At 36.7% G+C, this 12,694-nt stretch overlaps 1 protein-coding gene across 17 annotated transcripts in view; it reads right to left on the reverse strand.

Annotated features, from left to right (window-relative positions):
• Positions 1 to 12,694, reverse strand: part of AKAP9 (A-kinase anchoring protein 9) — a 209,264-nt gene that overhangs the window by 58,977 nt on the left and 137,593 nt on the right. For all 17 annotated transcript variants that reach the window (XM_037019808.2, XM_073238857.1, XM_073238864.1 and 14 more), the window contains 3 exons: positions 11,680 to 11,799; positions 1,388 to 1,564; positions 658 to 762 (listed from right to left, as the gene is read on the reverse strand). In XM_037019808.2, coding sequence (XP_036875703.2) covers positions 658 to 762; positions 1,388 to 1,564; positions 11,680 to 11,799 — 402 coding nt within the window. The remainder of the gene's footprint in view (positions 1 to 657; positions 763 to 1,387; positions 1,565 to 11,679; positions 11,800 to 12,694) is intronic.

Here is a 12,694-nt window from a genome sequence, read left to right on the forward strand (position 1 = left end):
TTTATAAAAATTTAAACAGTTTAAATATGATATAGCTAAACAATGCAGTATAGTATGTTTTAGAAAAACTCATAGCAGACAAACGTTTATATAAGTTGTAATTAGGAACTGGAGGTTACTACTGTTTTAAAAGTGGATTTGCTTTTTTTTTTGGAAGGGAGGAAGGAGAAAAACATAGGCGAACTTTACATAATTTCCTTATTTTTAAACTTTTAAGAACATGTTCAGTATATTGCAAAATAGTACTATAATCTCCCAGGCAATACTTAAAAACAAACAAACAAACAGCAAAGTAGCAGCAATTTGAAGTCCTTGGTAAGGTCAGGAGAAAAGAGAGATGCTACCTTTTGCCTTAACACTACTGTATCTCTCCAGTCTTGAGGTCAGTCAATTCTTATCTATCAAATTGGTCTCCTTTTTGTCCTCAAAACTTCTTCCTGCATCAAGGCCTTCATACTTGTCCTCTGTCCCTGGAACACTCTCCCTCACACCAGCTTTTTGTTTAATTGTTTATTGTCTTCAAGGCATTGTTTCTTAGTCAATGAACTAAGAAACAGTCTAAATTTTGGTTTTAGACCATAAACTCTATTCTGTTCAAATGGTGTTTTCAAGGTGACTTATTTAAAATAATTTTGTCATTAAAATTAAATTCCTTACCTCTTTTTCCTTTCTGTCGATGGCATCTCGCTCAGCCTGTAATTGTACTTCTAGGGACAATTCTGCTTTAGTCTCTACAGCTCCAAACTGTTTTTGGTCTTCTACCTTTAAATATATAATAATTTTCTCAAAATTTCAGATATTAAGCCCTGATTATCCATTTTAGTTGGAGAAGTAGCAATTTCATTCCTCTCTTTAGAAGTACATAATCTACCTAAATTAATAATCCAAAGGTTATAGATACACAGTCTGCTTTCTGGAATGCATTTAATACAAACCCAAATAGGAATATTTGGCACTCTTAAAATTCACTCTTCAAATAAAATAAAGGCTATCCCCTTACCTGCAGCCCCCCTCAAAGCTTCCTGATCTTGCTCTTCTTTTATTCATTTTTGCTTTCTGTAGTTTAATGGCACAGATTTCATTACTTTTTGTCTAAGCTAAAGCATTAGCCTAAACTGGTATCCATAGCTTTTTCATTTTGCCATTGTTTTAGAATCACAACCTTATTGATGATTAAAAGGATAATTAATTCTTATGGTTTAACTAATCTTCCTTTTGTAGGACTAAGGTATGCAAGGAAAACAAATGGTTTCAAAGACATAAAGATATATACATTATGTCATAATATCAACAAAAATGCAATTTACTTAAAAGAACTGATGTTTGTATAACTTAGAGTAATCTGCATTAAAATACTTGATTAAAATTACCAAAGAAAATATCACACCTTTTGAAAAGTGTCTGTACTAACAAGTAAGGCTTGCTCCAGTTCCCTTACTCTGAACTCCAGTTTCTCAATTTCTTCATTCCGTTCTTGTATATCCCTCTGAAGCTGCTCTTTAGAGAGCAAAAGCTCACTGCACTTGTCTGTTTTTTCTTTCAGATGATTTGTTAACTGTTCAACCTGGAAATGTAACAAGCAAAAACTGTAATTTAAATAAATATCAACAAGCTAGTTACATCTAACCTCATTCCCCAAAGTACTGTGAGATGCTATGCTCTTTTTACTTCTGTAAGGACAGCAACTATTGTTTCCAGCTATGGTGACATTTTCTGAATTGATAAAATTAAGCAGCACTAGGAAAAGAAATAATATTGGGTTCAGCAACCCTTTAAAAAAAAGTTGTTTCTCTTAAGATTCAGACTTTCTCCAGCTAGGAGATGAAAAAGTTACATTTTTGAATAATGCTGATTTACAAGTTCTAATAGTACAACTCACACTGAAACATAATAAAGATGACAAGTTTGCAGTACTGACTTACAGTCATATATGTGTAAGATGACCTAAAAAAAATCTTTGATTCTATATTTCTTTCCACAAATGGTTGTAATTGATACAGATAATAATACAATTTTTCTAAATACCACAGGGATGGGGAAGCTTTACTACAGTGACCTGGAAAGCTTGTTCAGCCTATGCAGTCCACCAGCCCCCAATAGACAAAAGAATGCGAGGTGGTGAGAGGGACCCATGCACCTTCAAGGTTCTGTAAGTGATTCTGATATGCTGGTCCATTCAAATGAATGACTTTGTGACAGGAGGAGAAAGGAAGGATTAAAAAGGTAGTTTATGAAATTAAGAAAAAAAAGCTTACTAAAGAAATATGATGGTTAAGAGAAAAAGGAATTCTACCTTATTTAAGTGAGATAGTTTAAGTAAATTACCTAAAAATGATCTTATTCCTCACTACATTTAAAGAAATGTAAGCTTATCTACAATTAAAGGTTCAAGGATGACAGTAACAAAGCCACTGGGGAGAAACTTTAACAATAGGTGCACTAAGATTTGGAGTAACGTCAAGGGAAAAGACAACAAAGCAGGTACAACTAAATGGCATGATATACTATTACAGTTAGATGTTTTTGGTCTTGAGAAAATCAAAAGCTGGGGAATCAGATCTGGCAAGGTAAGGAGAGAACAAATGGATCACAGTGTTCTGGGAGAAAATCAAATATACACACCCTTGTTAGTTTCTTGAAGTTCCATACGTTTCAAATAGAAGAAAACAAATAACAGGAAATGACAGTAAGTTCTAGAGCTTAACTATTCTTTTGAGTTTGAACAAACACATGGCTATTTTTCAAAAGCTGAAAATACGTTTGTTAGGAGTAGGACCAAAAACTACAAATGCTGTGAGGACTGCTAACTTTCCTATTGCTGTAGTAGATAAGGTTGCTCTACACTCTACCTCTATTCAATGACAATGTAGGCAACACTTTACTCTAATGAATTCATAGGCATTTTATACCTCTTTAGAATACTTTTAAGAGAAGTGAAACCCAGTAAACTACATAGAAATTATATACTATAAACTTTTTAAATAAAAATGATTTTCAGAATAGTAATATATTTGTGTTGACTATGTACCAGGCCAATATTCCTATTACATTCTCAATCTTAAAAATGGGTAGGGGCGGACCCAGGATGACGGGGTGAGTAGAGCAGTGGAAATCTCCTCCCAAAAACACATAGAGCTATGAAAATATAACAAAGAAAAATCTTCCTAAAATAGAGACCACAGGACACAGGACAACATCCAGACCACATCCACACCTGCAAGAACCCAGCGCCTTGCGAAGGGGGAGAGGAAGGTCACAAACCAACAAGAAGGGAAGCTCTTCCAGCAGTCACTTGTACCAGCTCTGCAAACTATTTCTATCACCATGAAAAGGCAAAACTACAGGCAGACAAAGATCACAGAGACAACACCTGAAAAGGAGACAGACCTAACCAGTCCTCCTGAAAAAGAATTCAAAATAAAAATCATGAACATGCTGACAGAGATGCAGAGAAACATGCAAGAGCACTGGGATGAAGTCCGGAGGGAGATCACTGATGTCAGGAACGAGATCACAGAAGTGAAACAATCCCTGGAAGGATTTATAAGCAGAACGGATAAGATGCAAGAGGCCATTGAAGGAATACAAGCCAGAGAACAGGAACGAACAGAAGCTGACATAGAGAGAGAGTAAAGGATCTCCAGGAATGAAACAACACTAAGAGAACTATGTGACCAATCCAAAAGGAATAATATTTGTATTATAGGGGTACCAGAAGAAGAAGAAAGAGGAAAAGGGATAGAAAGTCTCTTTGAAGAAATAATTGCTGAAAACTTCCCCTCACAGGGGGAGGAAATAATCGAACAGACCACGGAATTACACAGAACCCCCAACAGAAAGGATCCAAGGAGGACAACACCAAGACACATAGTAATTAAAATGGCAAGGATCAAGGACAAGGAAAGAGTTTTAAAGGCAGCTAGAGAGAAAAAGGTCACCTACAAAGGAAAACCCATGAGACTAACATCAGACTTCTCGACAGAAACCCTACAGGCCAGAAGAGAATGGCATGATATATTTAACGCAATGAAACAGAGGGGCCTTGAACCAAGGATACTGTATCCAGCACGACTATCATTTAAATATGATGGCGGGATTAAACAATTCCCAGACAAGCAAAAGCTGAGGGAATTTGCTTCCCACAAACCACCTCTACAGGGCATCCTACAGGTACTGCTCTAGATGGGAGCACTCCTAAAAAGAGCACAGAACAAAACACACAACATATGAAGAATGGAGGAGGAGGAATAAGAAGGGAGAGAAGAAAAGAATCTCCAGACAGTGTATATAACGGCTCAATAAGCGAGTTAAGTTAGGCAGTAAGATAATAAAGAGGCTAACCTTGAACCTTTGGTAACCACGAATCTAAAGCCTGCAATGGCAATAAGTACATATCTCTCAATAGTCACCCTAAATGTAAATGGACTTAATGCACCAATCAAAACACACAGAGTAAGAGAATGGATAAAAAAGCAAGACCCATCTATATGCTGCTTACAAGAAACTCACCTTAAACCCAAAGATAAGCATAGACTAAAAGTCAAGGGATGGAAAAACATATTTCAGGCGAACAACAGTGAGAAGAAAGCAGAGGTTGCAGTACTAGTATCAGACAAAATAGACTTCAAAACAAAGAAAGTAACAAGAGATAAAGAAGGACACTACATAATGATAAAGGGCTCAGTCCAACAAGAGGATATAACCATTCTAAATATATATGCACAAAATACAGGAGAACCAGCATATGTGAAGCAAATACTAACGGAAATAAAGAGGGAAATAGACTGCAATGCATTCATTTTAGGAGACTTCAACACACAAATCACCCCAAAGGATAGATCCACCGGGCAGAAAATAAGTAAGGACACACAGGCACTGAACAACACACTAGAACAGATGGACCTAATAGACATCTATAGAACCTACATCCAAAAGCAACAGGATATACATTCTTCTCAAGTGCACATGGAACATTCTCCAGAATAGACCACATACTAGCTCACAAAAAGAGCCTCAGTAAACTCCAAAATATTGAAATTCTACCAACCAATTTTTCAGACCACAAAGGTATAAAAGTAGAAATAAATTCTACAAAGAAAAAAAAAAGGCTCACAAACATATGGAGGCTTAACAACATGCTACTAAATAATCAATGGATCAATGAACAAATCAAAATACAGATCAAGGAATATATAGAAACAAATGACAACAACAACACTAAGCCCCAACTTCTTTGGGACGCAGCGAAAGCAGTCTTAAGAGGAAAGTATATAGCGATCCAGGCACACTTGAAGAAGGAAGAACAATCCCAAATGAATAGTCTAACATCATAATTATCGAAATGGGAAAAAGAAGAACAAATGAGGCCTAAAGTCAGCAGAAGGAGGGACATAATAAAGATCAGAGAAGAAATAAACAAAATTGAGAAGAATAAAACAATAGCAAAAATCAACGAAACCAAGAGCTGGTTCTTCGAGAAAATAAACAAAATAGATAAGCCTCTAGCCCAACTTATTAAGAGAAAAAGAGAATCATCACAAATCAACATAATCAGAAATGAGAATGGAAAAATCACGACAGACTCCACAGAAATACAAAGAATTATTAAAGACTACTATGAAAACCTATATGCCAACAAGCTGGAAAACCTAGAAGAAATGGACAACTTCCTAGAAAAATACAACTTCCCAAGACTGACCAAGGAAGAAACACAAAAGTTAAACAAACCAATTACGAGCAAAGAAATTGAAACGGTAATCAAAAAACTACCCAAGAACAAAACCCCGGGGCCGGACTTTACCTCGGAATTTTATCAGACACACAGAGAAGACATAACACCCATTCTCCTTAAAGTGTTCCAAAAAATAGAAGAGGAGAGAATACTCCCAAACTCATTCTATGAAGCCAACATCACCCTAATACCAAAACCAGGCAAAGACCCCACCAAAAAAGAAAATTACAGACCAATATCCCTGATGAATGTAGATGCAAAAATACTCAATAAAATATTAGGAAACAGAATTCAACAGTATATCAAAAGGATCATACACCATGACCAAGTGGGGTTCATCTCAGGGATGCAAGGATGGTACAATATTCGAAAATCCATCAACATCATCCACCACATCAACAAAAAGAAAGACAAAAACCACATGATCATCTCCATAGATGCTGAAAAAGCATTTGACCAAATTCAACATCCATTCATGATAAAAACTCTCAGCAAAATGGGAATAGAGGGCAAGTACCTCAACATAATAAAGGCCATATATGATAAACCCACAGCCAACATTATACTGAACAGTGAGAAGCTGAAAGCTTTTCCTCTGAGATCGGGAACTAGACAGGGATGCCCATTCTCCCCACTGTTATTTAACATAGTACTGGAGGTCCTAGCCACGGCAATTAGACAAAACAAAGAAATACAAGGAATCCAGATTGGTAAAGAAGTTAAACTGTCACTATTTGCAGATGATATGATATTGTACATAAAAAACCCTAAAGACTCCACCCCAAAACTACTAGAACTGATATCAGAATACAGCAAAGTTGCAGGATACAAAATTAACACACAGAAATCTGTAACTTCTCTATACACTAACAATGCACCAATAGAAAGAGAAATCAGCGAAACAGTTCCATTCACAATTGCATCAAAAAGAATAAAATACCTAGGAATAAACCTAACCAAAGAAGTGAAAGACTTATACTCTGAAAACTACAAGTCACTCTTAAGAGAAATTAAAGGGGACACTAATAAATGGAAACTCATCCCATGCTCATGGCTAGGAAGAATTAATATCGTCAAAATGGCCTTCCTGCCCAAAGCAATATACAGATTTGATGCAATCCCTATCAAATTACCAGCAACATTCTTCAATGAATTGGAACAAATAATTCAAAAATTCATATGGAAACACCAAAGACCCCGAATAGCCAAAGCAATCCTGAGAAAGAAGAATAAAGTAGGGGGGATCTCACTCCCCAACTTCATGCTCTACTACAAAGCCATAGTAATCAAGACAATTTTGTACTGGCACAAGAACAGAGCCACAGACCAGTGGAACAGATTAGAGACTCCAGAAATTAACCCAAAGATATATGGTCAATTAATATTTGATAAAGGAGCCATGGACATATAATGGGGAAATGACAGTCTCTTCAACAGATGGTCCTGGCAAAACTGGACAGCTACACGTAGGAGAATGAAACTGGACCATTGTCTAACCCCATATACAAAGGTAAACTCAAAATGGATCAAAGACCTGAATGTAAGTCATGAAACCATTAAACTCTTGGAAAAAAACATAGGCAAAACCTCTTAGACATAAACATGAGTGACCTCTTCTTGAACATATCTCCCCGGGCAAGGAAAACAACAGCAAAAATGAGCAAGTGGGACTACATTAAGCTGAAAAGCTTCTGTACAGCGAAAGACACCATCAACAGAACAAAAAGGAACCCTACAGTATGGGAGAATATATTTGAAAAAGACACATCCTATAAAGGCTTGACGTCCAGAATATATAAAGAGCTCACACGCCTCAACAAACAAAAAACAAATAACCCAATTAAAAAATGGGCAGAGGAACTGAACAGACAGTTCTCTAAAAAAGAAATACAGATGGCCAACAGACACATGAAAAGATGCTCCACATCGCTAATTATCAGAGAAATGCAAATTAAAACTACAATGAGGTATCACCTCACACCAGTAAGGATAGCTGCCATCCAAAAGACAAACAACAACAAATGTTGGCGAGGCTGTGGAGAAAGGGGAACCCTCCTACACTGCTGGTGGGAATGTAAATTAGTTCAACCATTGTGGAAAGCAGTATGGAGGTTCATCAAAATGCTCAAAACAGACCTACCATTTGACCCAGGAATTCCACTCCTAGGAATTTACCCTAAGAATGCAGCAATCAAGTTTGAGAAAGACAGATGCACCCCTATGTTTATCGCAGCACTATTTACAATAGCCAAGAATTGGAAGCAACCTAAATGTCCATCGGTAGATGAATGGATAAAGATGATGTGGTACATATACACAATGGAATACTACTCAGCCATAAGAAGTCGAAAAATCCAACCATTTGCAGCAACATGGATGGAGGTGGAGAGTATTATGCTCAGTGAAATAAGCCAAGCGGAGAAAGAGAAATACCAAATGATTTCACTCATCTGAAGAGTATAGGAACAAAGGAAAAACTGAAGGAACAAAACAGCAGCGGAATTACAGAACCCAAAAATGGACTAACAGGTACCAAAGGGAAAGGAACTGGGGAGGATGGGTGGGCAGGGAGGGATAAGGCGGGGGAAGAAGAAGGGGGGTATTAAGATTAGCATGCATGGGGGGGAGGGAGAAAGGGGAGGGTGGGCTGTACAACACAGAGAGGACAAGTAGTGACTCTACAACATTTTGCTAAGCTGATGGACAGTAACCGTAATGTGGTTGTTAGGGGGGACCTGATATAGGGGAGAACATAGTAAACATAGTATTCTTCATGTAAGTGTAGATTAAAAATTAAAAAAAAAAAAAAAAAAAAAGAAAGAAAGAAAGAAAAGGGGGATTACTCCTTAACAGGATAAAACTATTGGTAAATCAAAGATCAACGCACACTTTAAATATCCTTAATGTTGATCACTTAAAGGGTGTCAGATGATCAGCTATGGAGGTACTCTTTTCTGATAATATTCCTTTCTCTTAATAAAAAAAAAAAAAAAAAAGCAGTTCCTGTGTGCTGACCTCCAATGAGTTCTGCACAGTGGTATAGAGGGCATGTCAAAGTGTGGGCAAAGGGTCTGTTTGTTTCTATGCAGAAGATCAAGACCTAGCTTGGAAAATGAACTAAGATACGATATGAGGAGGAGCTTCCGGCATCAGCACTCTCTGGAGTACTTGTGCCGGGGGATGAACATCAAAAACCCTCCACAGGGATCCGGACGATGCTGCGGTTGTGGCTGCATCCAGCCCACCGTCTCCTGGACTTGCCTAAGGAATGAGGAGGGAGATGTCTAGGCTGGCATGTGCATACAGTGAGACAACGAATTTGACCGGATCTGTACTGTTGGAACTCAACCAGGAGTTGGGAGGGGTGCAAGTTGTAGCACTCCAAAATCTTATGACTATAGACTATCTATGATTAAAAGGACATATGGGAGGTGAACAGATCCCAGAAATGGGCTGCTTTAATTTGTCTGATTTCTCTCCGACTGTTCAAGTACAGTTGGACAATATCCATCATATCATAGACAAATTTTCACAAATGCCTAGGGTGCCTAAATGGTTTTCTTGGCTTCACTGGAGATGGATGGTAATTATAGATTTGCTTTGTTTATGTCACCGTATTCCTATTATGTTAATATGTGTGTGCAAATTAGTTAGTAGTTTAAAACCTATACATACTTAAGGTACTCTACAAGAAGATATGTCAATGAAATAATCAATCCTCCCATGTTTCCTTCCATATGCTACATCTATAGCTTTTCTTCTTCCTTCCTAATTACAACCCTTAAATAGAATTCGTGCCTCATATCGAATTTACCGAGTATCATAATTCCTCCAGGTGGTAAAGATACCTCGAGACAAGTGCTGGGCATAGAAGCCACAGGGCATAAATCTGCAAAGAAGTAAAAAGCTAACCTTGTCAAACAATATGGCTTCTCTCTCACTTACCAACTTTACATTTCCCTGTATGGCCCCGGAAGATGACTGATTAGCCAGAGACGGGTAAGATTCCTCAAGGGAGGAACAACCTAAGACAGGCACAGTCGCAGGGGGGCCATCAGGTGAGAATTTGGGGATCAACAGAGGTGAGGCCCAGAACCTCACCCCCCCTGCTTTGAGAGAAATCTTCTGCATCCGTGGATGTTTTGCTGCCCTTGTCTAGCCTGAATTAATACTTAGTCCATAGGCACACACCTGATCATCTGATCATCTACATTTGCCCTTTTACAGCACTAAACCATGTTTTCTACCTTTATCTTGCATCTACCTACCACTTCAGCATTTTATTAAAAATAAAAATAATAATAATAATAAAGGGAGAAATGTGGGATCAACATGTAAATCAAGTACAAAAATCAAACGAATATTCATATTTGACCTGATTGTTTATAGGTCATAATGAGTGATCAAAACCAAAAATTTCTGTGATGAATGCCCTTGTACTGTTCACCATGTAAGAATTTATTCACTATGTAAGAATTCGTTCACCATGTAAGAACTTGTTCGTTATGCTTCAGAAGATTGGAGACTGACGACAATTAGGCTTGAGATGGATTAATGATTGTACATTGAGCATTGACCCCCCTATACTGAATTTTATTGTTGTTAACAACCATTCGATCAATAAATATGAGATGCCCTCTCAAAAAAAAAAAATGAGTAAACAAGTTTAGAAAGTGGCTTAGCCATTGTCATGCACCAAGTACAGAGCAGATTCAACCTGGGATCATCTAACCCCAAACACACCATCTCTTTACAACTACAGCAAGCCATCTTCAGTCATTTATATAATGAATCTTCCCTCATTCATGTAGCATTCATTTGGTAAATATATAGAGTTCTGAATCCTTCTATATGAGGAAAATGGACAGTTAAGGTAAAAAAGCAGAAGCAGGGACAGTGGTGAGGAGGCTAACATCCAGGCAATGACGACAGCTAGAATTTAGGGAGATGAATCCAAGAGTAAAGAATATAAAGATGTAGTAAAACCTGACTCATCAGTGGGTTAGAGGTAAGGGTTGAGAAAAAGACTGGAATCAAGGATGAATTCTAGGTCTTAGGAATGAGGAAGGAGGAGATGGTATAGAACTTGCTGAAATGAAGAAGGAACATGTTTTATTCTTGTCATTCTTTGGTGGGGGCTAGTCAGAAATCAAGAGCTCTCTTTAATACACTAATTTTGGGACATCTAAATGAAGATATTGAGTGGGCAGCTGAATATTAAAGTCTGGAGCTCATAAAAGATGTCAGGGCTGGAGATACTAATGTGAAATCATTTGTAATATAACTGCCTGTAAAGAGAATATAGAGAAGAAAAGGGGGCCCAAGGCTTAGTCTTGGGGAATGCCATCATTTATTTTGGTTCAAAAAACAAAGACTAGAGAAAGAGACCAATGAAATAAATGTGGTACAGAAGCCAAGAAAAGGAAGTGTTCCAGTAAGAAGGCTGTATGTAATAAATGCCTCTGAATGGCTGAATATGATGATGACAAAGAGGTGACTAATGAAAACAGAAGTAACGCACATGAGTCTGTGGGTAACCTTTACAAGAACAATTTTAGTGTAATAGAGCACATGAAACCCAACTGAGACAGAAGTGTTAGAAACTTCACTGAAATGGACTGAGAAGAGAATAAATAGGAAAGTAAAAAGTAAATACAGACAATTCTTTTGGTAAGTTTTGCTGGGAATGGAAATAGAAAAATGAGCATGAAAATTTATTTAATTGGGCAATGCTAGAAGATGAATGCAGCTGAAAATGATTCCAAATTTCAATACAAACAATTTTTAGGATGTCAAAAACCTTGCATTTAAGTAATATTTAATTTTCTGATTTTGAAGATTTACATACAATAGAAAGAATTCCTTTTAAGTGTTTCATAATATGCATCTTATTTTATACATAATATACAAATTACAATAAGGTAGACAGTTATCAATAAAGTTCTTACCTCTCTAGTTTGATGTTCACTGATAGGCTGGAATCGAGGTATGACCTTAAGTTGGTATTCCAGTTTCTGTATTTCTTGTTGGAATACATCTCTTTCATGTTCTCTATCAATGGCTTGCTCCTGAAGTTTAATAATAACAACAATAGTAACTAAAGAAACAAAATATACTGAAGCTATTACTTCCCTTTAGTTATAGGTATTGTTTGGTTTGAAGATAAACAACTAATGACTGCAGAATACCTCAAACCAAAAAGGTTTAAAAAGATACCATTTTTTGTGTGGCACATATACTACTTGGGCTTTTCAAAAAAAATTTAAGCATGTAAATATTATTTGCAGCACATTTCTTTTTATTTAAGTAATGTTAAATATGGAAATAAAAATATTTGGCTTAAAATGAATTTACTTTTTTGGAACAAAGGAGGAATTCCAGTGTTTATTTAGTAATTAAACAATGTTAAGTATAATAAATTGTTTAGTAAACCAATTTTTTTCATCCTATATAGATATTACACCTAAAATTATAAAATGTGTAAGAATCTGGTTCTCTGATCTATGAAATGAATATCAGGCTTAAATGAAACCCCAAAGAAGAAAATCCATGTGAAATTAGAGATCTAACATCTTGGAAGAGAGTAATGACAGCATGACAACTGTTCCAGTTCCTTGTTTCCAAGGGTGCACCTGTTACCTGTATGAGTGAAAGTGTAGTAGCCTATTAGTTCTTAGGATCATCAACTGCTTTGGCTGTTCGTTAAAGGAAACACTAGGACAAGCTTCTTAACTATGAATTTGGAAAGGCTAACTGGTAAGGCTTATTCACAATCTGCCTGTACTGCTTTTAATTCCGATAGCTGCACAATAAAAAATCATTAGAATTTTTCATTGAAACAGTTCTTTTTGATTAACTTGTAGATGAAACATATGAAGTATTACAATTCAAGAGTCTCTTCAAAATTTAAAATTTACAACCTAGAATAGCTGTCAGTAGCACTCCACTAAGAAAAATCACTAT

The sequence above is a fragment of the Manis javanica genome, chromosome 6 (genome assembly GCF_040802235.1).
Source record: "Manis javanica isolate MJ-LG chromosome 6, MJ_LKY, whole genome shotgun sequence".
NCBI lineage: Eukaryota > Metazoa > Chordata > Mammalia > Pholidota > Manidae > Manis > Manis javanica.